This window comes from Amblyomma mixtum, chromosome 5 (genome assembly GCF_055824585.1).
Source record: "Amblyomma mixtum isolate Tamu chromosome 5, ASM5582458v1, whole genome shotgun sequence".
Lineage (NCBI taxonomy): Eukaryota > Metazoa > Arthropoda > Arachnida > Ixodida > Ixodidae > Amblyomma > Amblyomma mixtum.
Genome location: NC_143016.1, coordinates 8,253,519 through 8,269,791, shown reverse-complemented (window position 1 = coordinate 8,269,791; position 16,273 = coordinate 8,253,519). Strand labels below are relative to the sequence as shown.

The following is a 16,273-nucleotide window of genomic DNA, read 5'->3' as shown; positions in this document are numbered from 1 at the left end:
TAGGCGTGATGATATGCGGCATACACCAGACGCCGAGCCAGAACATGGTTGAGCAACTGCAAGAGAAATACGAAAGAGTATTCTCGGAAGAGATTCCAGGAAACGAAGGGCCCCCGGTCACACTGGAGTTGTTGGACAACGCGCAACCCAAATTTCTGAAGGCCAGGCCGGTGCCGTTTGCTCTCCGAGATTCAGTTGAAAAAGAGTTGGACAAACTGGAGCAGCAAGGTATCATCGAGCCGACGCAGCATTCAGAATGGGCCACACCACTTGTCGTAGTTCGCAAGAAGAACGGAACCATACGCCTCTGCGGAGACTACCGGAGCACCGTCAATCTTGCGACTAAAGCGTCCTCTTACCCGCTACCGACACCTGAAGAAGTATTCAGTGTACTGCGTGGCGCAAGAGTCTTCAGCACATTGGACCTCACCCAGGCGTATCAGCAGCTGAAGGTGAGCGAGTCAACTGCTGAATTATTGGCAATTAACACACTGAAAGGCTTGTACAAAGTCAAGCGACTGCCTTTTGGCGTAGCTGCAGCCCCGGCCATATTTCAAAAATTCATGGAGACAGTGCTTCAGGGCATCCCAGGAGTTTGTGTCTACCTTGACGATGTCATCATCAGTGGCACTTCCACTGAAGAGCATGCAGTGCGCCTAGAGCTCGTTCTCGAAAGGCTAGCAAACGCTAATTTGTGCATAAGCAAATCGAAGTGCTGTTTTGCGGTGCCAGAGGTGCAATTTCTGGGACACCGAATTGATGCGGAAGGCATTCACCCTACCGAGGACAAAGTGCGAGCGATCACAGAAGCACGAGCTCCAACAAACAAGCAGGAGCTACAGGCTTTTCTCGGACTCTTGACGTTCTACGACCGGTTCTTGGAACAAAGAGCTACCGTGGCCAACGACTTATACCAACTCCTTCGGAAAGATGTGACATGGACATGGTCGCCACGCCATCAGCAGTCATTCGATGCCCTGAAAGACCTGATTCGAAGATGTACAGTCCTCCGCCACTACGACGAAAGGAAGCCTCTGCTTTTGGCTTGCGACGCATCACCGTACGGAGTCGGCGCGGTTCTATCGCAAACTGACGAGCAAGGAAGGGAAGCTCCCATCGCCTTCGCCTCACGTACGTTGTCGCAAGCAGAACGCAACTACGCGCAACTTGACAAAGAAGGGCTAGCCATCGTCTACGCGGCGACACATTTTCACCAGTACATTGCCGGCCGGAAGGTGACCTTTATAACCGATCACCGACCGCTATTGGGCATTCTGGGACCACAAAGGCCTATGCCACCAACTTTGTCTCCGCGAATGACACGTTGGTGCATCAAACTCTCAGCGTACGACTACGCTCTGGTCTACCGCAATGGGAGTAAACATCAAAACGCCGATGCGCTAAGCCGTCTGCCACTAGACGCAACTGTTGACGAACCATTTCCACCAGGAGACGTTCTGATGTTCGAAGCACTGCCAGAACCTCCGCTTACAGCAGGCACAGTTGCAGCATCTACGCAGAAGTGCGCAGCTCTCCGGCTAGTTTACACAGCTGTTCAACAAGGCAACGTGCATAAACTCAAAGGGGACAACTTCGACGCTTACCGCAGGCGAGCTACAGAGTTGAGCACCCATCGCGGCTGCATCATATTTGGGTCCCGAGTTGTGATGCCGAGAGAACTACGCGCACAAGCTATGTCTCTCATCCACGCCGGACATCGGGGCATCGTTGCAATGAAAAAGTGTGCCAGAAGCTACATGTGGTGGCCTGGCATTGACAACGACATCGAAACAGTGGTGCGAGAATGCAAGCCTTGCCAGAGCAGCCGGAGCGCCCCGCCGAAAGCTCCTGTCCCAGAATGGGAAAAGCCAGACACACCATGGCACACACTGCACATTGATTTTGCAGGACCAATTGAGGGCTGCACTTTCCTTGTGGTCGTAGATGCCTACACAAAGTGGCTTGAGATAAGGCAAATGGGACAGACGACTTCGGCAGCAGTCATTGACAACCTCCGATCACTATTTGCAACGTTCGGCCTGCCGCGCAAGGTAGTGTCGGACAACGGAACACCGTTTGTGTCTGCGGAGATCCTCAAGTTTTATCGCGACAACGGGATCTCATCAGTTACATCGGCCCCCTACCACCCAGCGACAAACGGACAAGCCGAGCGCTACGTAGCCGAGCTAAAACGCGCCCTTGAAAGAGATCAGACAGGCTCGCTGCAGCGCCGCCTTGCGCGCTTTCTCTTCAAGCAGCACACGACGGTTCAGAGCACAACAGGCGAGACCCCCTCGAAAATGATGTTCGAGCGTGAAATGCGAACCCAGCTCACAGCCATCCTCCCCGAGCCAAAGGCAGAGACGTTCCGGGAAGAAAAAGCAATTCCGCGCTGCGGCACGCTTAATGAGGGGCAGCGCGTCCTCGCCCGACAGTTTCTGAAAAAGCCACGCTGGGAGGAAGCTACAATTGTCAGACGCATAGGCCTGCGCTCTTGGCTCGTCAACATGGCACAGTAGCACGCCGACATCTCAACCAGCTGCGTAGATTTACGACGCCGTCTGAGAGCTGTCCGCCAGCGGAGAGAACACGTGCACCATCTTCCCACATAGCCTGGCACCTCTTCCCGGAAGAAGAGACTTCGCCCAGGACAGACCTAGGAGACACAGCGAACAACAGCCAGCCTACAAGTGTTTCTCCCCCGAGCGCACAAAGCCAGCGCGCCTCCACGCGTGAGCGTCGACCCCCTGCACGATACCAGGCAACTTTCTAAGGGGGAAGGAAGTGTTCTGTCCCCTTATTGCTTTTGTGTGTGTGCGCCCCCGCATCCTCCTCCTAACGACCACTCGCATCCTCCTCCTAACGACCACTCGCATCCTCCTCCTAACGACCACTTGCCCCTCGTCGCACGCTGTCGCCAGATGCCCCCCCCATGGTGCGCCCCCGCATCCTCCTCCTGTTTTGGGAAGCCACTCCCTCCCGTGGACGCTTCTCCGCTCCCTCCTTTCTTCGGGCGGCCAGTTCGGCTCCTGCCTCGGTCGACGCTGGTCGCACCCTCATCGGCTTTAAATAAACGAAGTCTTAAAGTACCGTGTGCGTCTTTCGCTGCATTCAACACAGCGACCGGACACGACAATATTTAACTAACTTTCAGTTACCAAACTGTAATAGTAACTCGGCACAGAAGTCAGCTGAGAATTAATTCGTTCTCATAAGAATTTATTGTGCAAACTCACTCTCGCACACCGAAATATAAATTGGTCATTTTGATCCCAGAGCCAGATTTACAGCAACGCCACCACGCGATCGGTGTTTATTTTTCCTTCAAACTTCATTTCGCTTAACCCTGTGCGGATTAATGCATATCTGCTCCACTTAACCTGACCAGATTTGACGTTATCAGGACGTAGAAAATATATCCTCATATTCGAAAAAGATGGAATATATTGATATTGTAAAGACGAAGACGAACATTCTGTTGAGCGGCGGCATTGCGATCGCTGCGCGTGCTGTGTTCGTTTTCGCCGACCACGGACTGTTTGACGCCCTGCTCCTGAGGTCCCAGTGCCTGCAATAAACCCCCATCCTACAATACTAAAAACCGTGTTGCAACCCGTGGAGAGCATCAGACGGGATACTAGCTTATCAGTCGGATTAACCATGGTTTATCTAGGTTCTTTGATTCGATTCCACACAAAGTTTACCATTATGGGTACCACTTGTGCTCGCATTCATCTTGAACACGAAACGAAGACAGTGCCAGGCACTCTTTTCCCCATGATTAGAAAGGTGTTTACAGAAGTCTTGCTACACGACGGTAATTGCTGAAGGCAAGACTTTAAGCCGTTCTCGTGCAAATTAATTCTGAGACAGATTAAGCGAGCCTTATTTATTTATTTTTTTTTTTTTTGAAGCGGAAATTATTTCCAGTGCGCCTAACGAGCGCCACCGCCTATTTGCAGTGCCGTGCTTTCATACACGCATCTGCCTGAGGCCTTTTACGACACCCGCCAGACCTGTCACCGTCGCTCCCACGGGGGCAATAACAGCAAGTTCGGGTCGTTGCGGCCGTTATTTACAACACCGCCAGGGAAAATCTATTGCGTTGTTTTTGCGCCCCATAACAACTACGTCCTGCAGTGCCCCCCTCATCTCCTGCCCCCACCACTTGGCCAGCGCTCTTTTCCGGTCCTCGCTCACTTGGGTAAACGTGCGAGTGCGTGGCGTTAAACATTATGGAGACGTAAAGGAGATGGTGCGGGCACGTGCGAAGACGCAAACACGTTCGACGGCAAAGCGAGAAGGCGCCGTGGAAGGTTGAATGAGATAACTGAAGCATTACGTAGCTGTTTCCTGTACCCACTGCACGACTGTGCTGACTCGGCTTGCTCTGAGGCATGCTCCTCGCATCTGATGTTGTCAGGTACAGATCAAGTGTCTATTGTGGCCATTCACATCGCGTAAAAAAACCGAATAACAGACACACAAGACTGGGGCTGTGTGCATCTGCTAACTGTTACTCTGAGCGCATTTGTTTTTGTGTCCGTGTATCTAATTTTCATTCGCTTCATCACAGGAAAAAATTTTCACAGCATGAACCGCACTCATTTTTTTCTTCTGTGATACCAGAGTGATGTCGGTTACGAAAGCTTCAGTAGAAAAAGAAATCAATAGCAAGGTCTCTAGGATATCATTGTGGTGTCTACCCAAACAGAAATGTAACTCGCCTCGTTGGCACAGCGCAAATTTACGGAACACAAGATTGTTGAATGCTCACTGTGGTTTCCCTTTGATATCGCCGCTATACCTCCACCCGGTAACGACGCGTGGTTCTATTCATGTGCTGGCGTGCACATATGAAGGTATACGATACGATTCTGACGGACCCTCAACACCCTTTGTTTCATATATTATCACGCGCTACTTTAAATAATGCTGCGGAGCGTAGGACGAGCAATTGGCGCGTACATTCCTTTTTGCATTGTTTACACCCATGTTTTTATGTGTGCGCCCCGTATTCTGTATACGGTGGGCTCGCACTTCCTGGTATTTTTCCACGTAGTCGCTGCCTCCCAAGAGGCAGAGGGGCAAAACCGCTGCCTGCAGCTGTGGTACAGCGGGCAGCCGAGAGTGAAAACGAAAACAAATGACAAAACAACGCATGCTCGCACTCACGCCACCTGTTTAGCGGTGTACAGCGAGATGATTCTAGGATAAATATGACAGCATATATAAGTGCCGAGTGCAAAATGGGTGCAAAAGGTGGCGTAATGTTTCTGAAACTCATTATGAGATGGTTTATTCGGTGTGAAACACCATTCACAGTTTTTGCTCCAAAAGGGTGCAGTTGTGACAATAATGCCCTTTATATAGAGGTTCGCAGCTTGAAACCCTTCTCAAGTAGTGTAAGGGAGTTGAGGATAAAGGCGATAACGCAACATTAATGGCGTCGTTCAGATTGTGGTCTCGCCGCTCGCTCAGTTTCGCTTTCGTCTGTGCCCTTTCCCCCTCAGGCTCATGTGCCACTGCCGCATGTGTTGCAGGCGCTCGACGGACAACCCTCCTGCGGACGAGGCGGCCGACGCAGCGCCGCCGGCGAACGAGCGCTTCTCCATCAACCTGGTCATCGTGAACGACGTCGTTAAGGTCGGTGACCCGGCTATGGCGGGCCGGCCTTCCACACACACACAGGCGCGAGCACGCGTCAGAAAAACGGCACTTCCGAAGTGATCGAGGCAAATCGCCGCTCGTGCAGTCGCGTAACATTCGTGGAGGCAGTTTCGCTGACGCCATCGTTTGTGGGCTGTTCGGTAATCCGCTCCCCAGCAAGCAGCGTGGGCAGGACCAAGCGACCTTATAGTTTACGTTTTCTCGTCGACTTTGGTTTCGACTGGTGAACGGCCCAGAGACAATAGGTCCACCCAGCCGCGAGTCATTAACGGAAAAACGACCGACTGTACTGTCTAGAGTCAGGTAATCAACTTAGGTAGGTCGCTGCAGAATGCGACAAAATTGTGCGGAACCGTGTGGTAGCATGTCTGGGCTTTCAGTTTTGATCGCTACGTAGCGTTCGTGGGACATATAGTTCATACAATTGTTGGCTGGTTGGGCCAATTGGTAGCGCTTTTCTGCCAATAACCATGTCACAGTTGCGCATCATCATGGTGATCTCATGATAATCTCTTAAGTGATCAGACCCTGTCACACATTATATTAAAGTTGAATGTAAGTCTGCATTTTTAAGCATGAAATGCTTTTAGCCCCCGTTGTCGGCAGTGTGGTGACGTCACGCCGAGACCGAGAGCCATCATCCGGGCACTGAAATCCACTCATCCGGGCACTGAAATCCACTCATCCGGGCACTGAATTCCAGTCATCCGGGCACTGAATTCCAGTCATCCGGGCACTGAAATCCACTCATCCGGGCACTGAATTCCAGTCAACCGGGCTCTGAAACGAGAACATCCGGGCACCGTACGAGACTTAACGAGATTTAACGAGACTCTCTAAGCCCTCCTACGCGACCGGCATGCAAGCGCCGGTTGGTCTCCAAATGAGACAAAAAATAACTGCTGCCAGTGCCTTCTCAATGTTTATCAAGATATCAGTGGAGCTGTGGGTTTGATAATGCACGGAATTATAATTTCCGATTTCTAATAACGCGTGCAAAAAGCACATAAATGCCACGTTACACTTCGTTGTCATACGTGATCTCTTAGGGGCTTCGCGCATCGAAGCAAAGCCGCGCAGGCGCACAGGGGCCCGGGGGAGAAGCGCTGCGTTCAAAGGGCAAGGCATCGCGCCGAACGGGTGGTGGCGTTCCTCCCTTCCTTTACGGTGCGGTTCGGGTGTCCACCGAGATGGCAGAGAATTACTGCGCCATTTCCTTTCCTCAAAAAACCTTGCGGTCAAATGGCAAGGCATCGCGCTGAACGGGTGGTGGCGTTCCTCCCTTCCTGTACGGTGCGGTTCGGGTGTCCACCGAGATGACATTAGGCCCGTAAACATTTCATGCTTACTCTACTCTCGTTTACGGGAGAGGCAGAGATTTTTGTCATTAGTTTTTTACTCCATCCGACGTGGATGAAAGAGCTCAAATAGCCAACATCTTCGGAGTGCTACCCCATGGATTAACCCTCGAGCGCGATTGTTTCCGTGCGCGTGATGTCAACAGCTTCACTTTAAGCTGACATCTAGATGACTGAGACACAATTAGAGTTCGCACCAGTCATAAACAATTCTTCCTTTCTTTATTGTCTCTCTCATTTCGGGATCAGCAAAATTCTGGCCACGTTTTCATGAATGGCATGCTTCTGCCTGCAATATGCGTGGTCAGCACTGAAAGTATGAAACGCAGTAAGATGAACTCAATCGTAACCGTTGATGAATTGTATGGGCGTACGAGTCGCTGCACTGAGCTACAAGGAACGATAACCCCAGTGCCCCCGCTACCCTGTAAATCGTAAACTAGTTACTCTACAGTCGGATTCAGTAAGCCCTTAGTACTATTCGATGGCTAATATGTGTGCGTTATTACATGCCTGTCGCGGCTTGACAGTTAACAGAAGCACTTTTACTGTTAACAGCAACAGTAACGCCGTTTTAAGCGCTCGCTAATTTCTGAGCATGAAAATTTCCCTTGTTATACGCCGCTGTGCCATCTAATGCGCTTAGGCAACGCCAAACCGTTAGCTAAGCGTTGGACGATGCAGTAAAGAAGTTTTCTAAGCTAACCATGCGTTCAGACAGCGGCACCCATGTGTCGACAAAATCGTATTACCCGCTTTTTCGAGCATTGGAAAGTCGTTCGGTAGATGGGGCGACGTGCACACCTGCTAGGCGGGAACAGTGGGCGGGAACGCGAACTGATTCCGTGGCATTCGCGCAAAAAATAAAAAGACACGATGGCAGCAAGAAAGGTGCTGCCATCTGCCTGAGGCAGTAGGAGTTGCCTTCGTCGCCTTGTGGCGCGCGGTGGCAACCGTCACGGAGGCCAACTGCAGCGCCTTGTCGGAGGCTCGCAGCCTCTGGCTTCTTGACTGAGGATTATCTGTGCAGTAATTTAAATTTATGATTAATTATTTGTATTTGCGCAATATATTTCTTTTCAACAAATTTCTCGCTTAGGTGGGCAGTCGACTACGCCTTACGAAATTTTGTTGAGTTTATATTAATAGGCTCTTGAGTTCGTGCAATACACCTTTATGAGAATGCATTAATTCTTTGGAGATTTTACGTACTAAGTTTCCATTACAGTTTAGCCACCGAGCCTTAGTTGAAGCTATGTTTGATTGCAGTTAACAGTTTATTGAATCAGGTGAGTGAATCCTGCTGATATTTTACTGTCTTTTGATCAGGTGCAATTGAGTGCGTTGAGCTGCATGCAGAGTAATGAAATTTCTTGAATGCGACCTTTCCCGGCGTTTTCAAAATCTCGCACATATAAGTATCAAGGCAATGTTTACATAAATATACTTTAAACACCGACGAAACAATTAAACAATATATGTGTGACTTCGGCTGAAACACTGAATCGCCATTCCAGAACCAGGCCAGTCAATAATGAGAGCGAACACTTTTCATCGGCGCTCGGAAAGGAGCCGAGAATACTGAAATCGAGAATAGTGCACTACAGTCGAGCCTGTGCATATATTGGAGCCGCATATATCGAATTGTTGTTTATACTGAACCGTCAGACATCCCACTGAAACTCCCGTGCAAAAGTATGGCAGTACTGTTCGTGCTTATTGAACTCGCGTTCAACTGAACACTCGATATACCTAGGGGCTGGACTTTTCGGTTTCTATTTCTTGCAAACTTGGCGGGTTTTTTTACATGTTTATTTCAGAAAAAAATCGTTTTTTTATATATATTTAGCACTCTTCTGCACTCAAACACATAATTCACCTTGGATGGTTTGTTAGAAAGTGTAGTTTATGCACAAGTAATTAACACTCGAATATTCGTGTTCAAAGCAGGTTGCTTTATAAATTACTATCGCCGGAAGAAAAAGTATAATAGAGTGAGGTTAAGTGATCGAGCCGTAACACAAAAATTTATATGCAAATTTATTTCCAGCAACACAGCAACACATATACGCCGTCCTCGCCGAAGCAAGTGGAACCAGACCTTTCTTTCTAGCCCGCCTTCAAGTCGAAATAGCTTCGTCCGGTTGTGGTAAATGCACGTGTACTTGTTGCTTTCGCCGTATTGCTCACGCTTTATGTCACGGAGGAAACTGCGAAAACATCAAGGGCTTCATAAGAACAAAGTTTCGGATTAGAAAGAAACAAAAAATTGAGCGTGCCGAAATCCAGGGGGAACTAGAGGGCCTCCGATCACGTGGCAACGGCTGGAATTTACCGCTGAACCATAGCGGAAGCCTGAACATGACATTTTTTTTTTTCGGAACGCTTGTGTATGCTTTCAAGTTGAAGGTGACTTGTTACGGTTACAAACACTGTTAGTCTCCTTACATGCTGTGCTGAAATTTCTTCCAATCGACGAAGCTTGACGAGGTAGTGAAGCGTCTCGGTCTGCGTCCGGCGTTTGTGTAAAGTAGCGGAGCGATGCTGCTGAACGCAGCAACAGAGGTTTTAAGGCGTCGAATGTGTGGGGCTTGCAGGCGAAGTCTTTTTGGATTAGCATTAGTAATGGTGACGTAATCACCGATTAAAACTATGGCGGCGTTCAGGCTTCTCCACAGCGCGCAGTGCCGGTTGGGGGGCGCACGATGACGTAATCTACGGTGGCGGTACATTTACATCTAAGAAACTCTTTCGTTTGAAGGAACAAAACCAATGCCATCGAAGCCAACGCCTGCGGAGCATTGTTCGGTGGCATCCTACGATGCACGGCTAGTTGTGGGGAAAGGCAGCGAAAATTTGAAATCTCCGCGTCCGTGACGCTATCACCGAGCTTCTCCGCACTCATCCCGTGCTTTGAGGAAAAGCGTGAAACTAAATCGTCGATTATGTGATCATTTTGAATGCTAGCGCAAAATATTTGGCATCATTTACCTAACCCTTTATAGATTGGAATCCTTTAGTATCGTGTAATTTTTAAAAACTGAATCAGCTGCCCTTAATCGACGAATCCCTTTGTCTTACCCCGCTACTGGCTTCCGCGATTAGTTATCCTTTCTTTTGACCGATTGTAACTGGTACTAAACAGCCACCAGGTCATGGAGTACATGTGAAGGATACTGACCTTTTTAGGTTAAAACCGAATTTGAAAAAAAAAAAAAAAATTATCCGGCATATGTTTATCCCTTTTTTTATTATTTAAACCGCAAAACTCCGGAGAACCCATAGATTTATCGAATTGCTCGGCGAGCCCCTGTAAGTAACGCTCCTCCGAAGACGCTCTTCCAACTCTTTCCGCGCGCGGAGACGGGTCGGCTGCCCGTCTTGGGCACCCGTTGGCAACGCTAGCGTTGCGAAGGCGCGTGACGTGGTGAACTTGGGATGTGCTTGAGGTGGGTCTTCGGTCTCCTGTACTCATTTACCACGCCGCACCACGTTCATGCGGTGAAGCCAACCTAGCTGACTGAAGCCTAGCGGCAGGGGAAAGCGTCGGGGAAACCTACAGGAACATAATTTTAATGAGATAATTCTATATTTAGTGTACTAGTAACCAGCGTCCACACTGTCTTAAGCGTCCACACTGTTTTAACCGGTGGCGTTTCTACGCACCTCTTCCAGGAGGAGCAAGAGGAGTCGGCAGCGGACGACGCTGTTCCACCGCCGGTGCCTAAGCGGCCTCCGCCCAGCCTGCCGCGCTCCTCCTCCTCGGGTTCCGTGACTTCGGCGCGTGACTACCCGGTCAGTCCGCCTCCCAGGAGGCGATACCTGAGCCCCGAGAGAAGGCGCCGGGCGCTGATGCTGAATGGGAACTCCGCGAACGGTGTCACCACAGCACACATCCCGGACTCTCCGGATAACCGACTGAACCGCCCTCTCCGGCGTCCCTTCACCGAGCTGCCAGTTGCTCTCGACCAGAGGTCTATGGTGCAAAATACGCAAAAGCAGCCTGTCGAACAACCGGACACGACCGCCACGTGTCAAAGCGACGCTGCATCCAAAACACTTCTTAGAACGGGAAGCCAGATGTACGCTGACAGTGATCGAAGCTCCCCAAGCCAGCAGGATCACGTCGATGGATTTGCTAAGGACGACGTCTTCCGGACACACGCGCCTTCTGGCGGAGAACTCAAATCCTTCTGCTCACCACCAGTACAAACACACGTGCCGAAGGAGTTCGCAGATCTTTCCAGTCCCATGGAAGTCTCGCGGGCGCTAGTGAGGACCGGCAGCCATGCGTTAGACAGCCACAACTCAGTGTCTTCCGGCACCGACATTAAACACCAGGACGCTTTTGTTGCGAAAGACAGCAGCCTCCGAAGACAAGTTCCCTCTCCTATCTGCTCCAGGACCTTCTTCTATTCTTCTTTGAAGCCATGCGCCATGGAGAGGGATGAAGCAAGCCCGCCGAACACAGATGGCGCGATAAAAGGACCACTAGGAACATCGACAAGGACGGATTCATCGAGTCCTCACCACAACCACTGCAGTGACATCACTGAAAGGGAAATCTTCACTCAAAACAAGGTTGGTAGCTGTAACTTCGGGGTTCTTGCGCATAACGGTCGGCCAGATTCGGAAGACAGCAACGCCGTCCGGGTGGTCAGCGGTCGCTACTCACCAAACGGAACCATTCAGGAGAGGGACAACACTAGGCTCACCGTAACATTCCGAACTTTGCCAGAAACAGGAAGCTTCCGGCGCAAGTCTGAATCTCGTAATTCCATTCACGTAGACTTCAACGTTCGCGACGGCCTGCCCTGGAACGGAAGGGCACAGAGTTCTGCCGGTGGTAACAGCGACATCGGCGAAAACGGTCACAGCATGGGGTCGACGACTAGTTTGTGTCGCAGCCGCAGTCTCCGAAGCCATCGGAATCCCGAGCTCTCGGACGGCCACAGTGCAGCTGCGTCGAGGACGACGGACGACTTCTCCCCTCCGCCGCTTCCGCCGCGGAAGGCAAAGGAGGAGGCCAGACGGCACGCAGAGGAGAACGTCTCGCCCACGCTCAAGAGGGTCACCTTCCAAGTCCTGCCCACGACCCACGAAAATTCCGAACAAAATAACAAGGACAGGACGACCGCCGGGGAGAAATCGCGCGTGGCTGACGACTGTCCAGAGGACGGGTTCTTCACACGCCCGCTACCAAAGGCGCCATCCCCCGTAGTGGGCAAAGGCCGAGCAGCATCACCTATGTGTCACAGAGCAATGAACGGCTCGCATTCTCCCGTCGGGAAGATCCGAGAGCCGTCACCCCAGTGCCAACGAAGACTAAATGGATGCGCCAAGGCGCCAGCCGCTGCCAAAACCAACGGTGTTCAGAGCAGAACAGGGACGAGAGAGAGCGCGAGAACGCAGGGACAGGCGACGAAAGATGCCAAGGCAACCTCTGTGACGAAGAAGACGTTCGAGCCGCCGTCGGCTGCGAGTGACGTCTCTACGGACTGCTACAACGTCTACAACGTCCGCACGGGCAAGATCTCGTCCACGGTGACCAAGCCCAACGCACTCGGCCGGACGACGGCCCGGGTGCCCCTGGAGAGCGTTCAGTGTTCCAACGGGACAGCGGGCCCCCGGAAGGAGGGCCAGCTGACCAAACTGAGGAACATGTCCCCGACCAGGGAGGCGGAGAAGCTTATTGGCAAAATCATTTCCAGGTACGTGAGCATGCCCGCTTGGAAGAGGGAACGCGATGGGCGCCTCTCTGTGGCTAAACTATACTGACCGGCAACCTCAAAAGAGAGCCAGGGAATACCTCGAGGACAGCATAAGTTGTGTATTTTGTGACATTTTCCTGTTCTAACCTCGACGCATTAAGGTGGCCATGCTGGTAATGTCATCAATGCAGAATTTCGCCTGAACAGTGTCTGCTACTGCCAATTATTCGTGTTGTAATCTTGTTACAACTAGGCTGTGAAGGTCTTCTCGCGCAAGGACAAGAGGTAAAAGAAGGAGGGAAACACAAAACGTCGACGAAAAGCTCTTGGGCGCTTCGATGCAGCGTACTTTTAGTGAAAAAACGCTGCATCGAGGCACCCTAAAGAGCACGCTGACCTTTCGCCCTCTACCGGGTAGGAAAAGCGACAGCGACTGCTCTGCGACCAACCGAACAATTTGTCAATGTTATCCGGGTGCGCCTAGGAGTGCGTGCCAATGGACTCTGCCGGTGGTGTCACACCCAGATGGATCTGCTCCACGATGACGTTGAAATGGGCAAAGAGCTTCCAAAAGGAAGGCTGAAAGCTCTTGTTTATTTGTTTAGGAATGAAGCGTCTGAGAATCTGCTTTTAAAGGTGCCGTGTTGCAGAAAAGCTGGCGGCCTCCAGCGCAAAATCAACGGAAAAAATGGCGGACGATTTAGCGCGATTAGGCCAAATGCGAATTAGGTGCGCTAGCACTTCGGTTTTCACTTCGGTTTCAGTTCGATATTCGGTTTTCAAGATCAGACAGGCTTCAGCAAAGACCGGCAAAATTGGTCTTAAGCTCCGTCTTAGGGGATTGAGGCGATAGCCTTAATGGGTTGATGCCCATATATGCGGAAGTGGTCATTCTCTGCTTTACATTCATAGATCCCTTGGAGTCCTCATATATCACTCCTGGCGCAGTGGTGCAGCATTTACTCGACGTGCCACTGCCTACAACTGCAACTTCATGGCCATCGTTCGGTTGATGGAACCGTAACAGCGTCGTGAAGACGTTCAATTATAATTTATTTAGCGGTCTTAAGCGAATACCACGGGGGACTCCATGTATACCAATATCTGACGCATCGTTTGAAAGATGGAAACACGGAAGCTAGAATTTGGTGCCTATAGTCGTTGAAAGAGACCTCGCACGAACACATTCAGCACATCTAGACAATCAAGAGATTCTTAATGGATGGATAGAAAACTTTATTTTTCAAGTGAGTTTGGAGCCATCAACATCTCAGGGCCACTGCATAGCCCCCACATTACACTAATGTGTCCAGGCCACGTAGGGCCTTGGCACTGGCTCCCCGGTTCACACAATGAAGTTGAATGTCCGGGTCCTGCGACGCAAGGAGGGCCTCCCATTCCTCCCATGTTCCGATGGCTGGCTGTCCCTGCGGGGTAGGATCGGCAGGGCAGCCGAATAGGATGTGGTCCAGGGTGGCGTGCGATTCTCCGCAGAGAGTGCACTCTGGGGAAACGGGGCGGAAGTAGGATAGAGGCTCAGGAGTGGGAAGAGTTCGAGACTGGAGTCGCCTCCAGTGGATTTGTTGGGAGTGGAAGAGGCGGGGGTGGGGAGGGGGGTAGAGTCGAGCAGCAATATAACTGTTCTGCCGTATGTCTGCATCGCATTTGAGTACATAGTTGCAGAGTTCCTTCCGGCTCATTTAAGTTCATTCATTGTACTCGAATAAAAGGTAAAACTGCGTCGCAAAACAGTCTTTTGCAGCTGTGCCTTTCCTCTTCTTACGCTTAAAACGTACTCCGGTTACAATGGACTTATTTTTCTGGGTGATGCGAGTCCGTAAAGTGACCTGTGCGTGTGCGTGTGCGTGTGTGTGCGTGTGTGCGTGTGTGCACGCACATGAAGGATACAAATAGCCACCGAAACCAAGGTATTTCTGTTTCTATGCTGTCATTTTTACACTATTAATTTGCCACTGATGAACGCCGCAATTTTAAAGAATATAAAAATACAGAAAAATTCCCCTATGCTCATTGCTTTCGACGAGTGTTGGCGTTTATATATATAGATATATAACATGAAAAACTTGAAAGACTTGAAAAAGATAGGTCTTCTGATCGAAACGTCGAGTCAAATAAATATGTTTCCTTTACCGAAGCGTATACTTCGCTATATACTCTTAAGCAGTCAGGTACTTCAGTTTAGTTTAGTTTATGGGGTTTAACGTCCCAAAGCGACTCAGGCTATGAGAGACGCCGTAGTGGAGGGCTCCGGAAATTTCGACCACCTGGGGTTCTTTAAAGTGCACTGACACCGCACAGTACACGGGCCTCTTGAATTTCGCCTCCATCGAAATTCGACCGCAACGGCCGGGATCGAACCCGCGTCTTTCGGGTCAGTCAAGTACTCCATGCTCTCGCTATATATATATATATATATATATATATATATATATATATATATATATATAAACAGTTAGCTGAATTATAAGGGAGGTGCTGGAAAAATGGAAAAATACGATCGACGACACTTATAATTCAGTTAACTGTTAGCAGCAGCTGTCAGATGAATTCCGTAATGTGGTCTTCACTGAGTTCACTTTTGCAGGTGCAAGTCGAGTGCGGTGCTCAACGGCAAGGACAGAAAGCCCGCCTCTTCGCCGACCCCTGCATCTAGCGACGCAGCCAGCGCTCAGCCCCAGCCGCAGCTACTCAAACTCACCGCCAGGCAGCAGCAGCGGCACAGCCGGTGCACCAAGTGCGCCCTGGCCCAAGCCAAGTGACGTCACTCACTACGAATATATGACGTCACGTACCTGACGCCATCCCCTTCTCTCTCTCCCTAAACGCCACTCACACCCCGCTCTCCTGCACCGACCGCCCGGCGGCAGTTTGCCAAGTGGGCAACCTCCAACCGAGAAAAACAACGCGGGCACCCGAAACGGGACCTCGAGCGCGCGCTTTGACTGTATACGCTAGTTTGATAGAGCCCAGGTATGCCGTCAGGCGGGCTCACACGAGAAAGTACGAGACTACGTCAGCTGTCCGCCCAGAATGTGTACATTAGTCCTGTAATTAAAGATGCCTTAATAACAACGCTGCGCTATGAAACTCCTCGTCATCTTTGCCTCTCTTTATGGGCTCTATTTCTGTACCGCCAGTGTGAGAGCGCCAGCAGCGATCGTTCCTGGAAAGTAGGTGAGGAATGTCCGCTATGCCCTTTCCCGCTGCAAGAACTCGCCTACAAGTCATCGCTTTGGAATTTTCGAAAATGTTGGGCACGGTAAGTAATGTGTGATGTGGATGGCGTTTGCTCGCAGAGGAGTTCCGCTGTCCCTACTGACTCGGTAAAAACCTTCTCTCAATGTTGAAGCCGCGGCGGCCGAAGGAAACAAATGATAACAAGGTACCCATGTGGGCTAGTTGGTGTACATCAGACATAACTTCACCAGCGAAAGAACGAGACACCAGGAGAAGAACACAGGACAACGCTGGACTAACAACTGAAGTTTATTCGAGAAACGGCCAACATAGATG

General features: G+C 50.6%; 1 protein-coding gene across 1 annotated transcript in view; it reads left to right on the top strand.

The window, feature by feature from the left end:
- Positions 1-15,883, top strand: part of LOC149341260 (uncharacterized) — an 82,475-nt gene extending 66,592 nt beyond the window's left edge. Inside the window, exons 3-5 of the mRNA XM_089543252.1 lie at positions 5,544-5,646; positions 10,704-12,739; positions 15,345-15,883. Coding sequence (XP_089399378.1) covers positions 5,544-5,646; positions 10,704-12,739; positions 15,345-15,519 — 2,314 coding nt within the window. The 3' untranslated portion in view covers positions 15,520-15,883. The remainder of the gene's footprint in view (positions 1-5,543; positions 5,647-10,703; positions 12,740-15,344) is intronic.
- Positions 15,884-16,273: the final 390 nt, after the last annotated feature.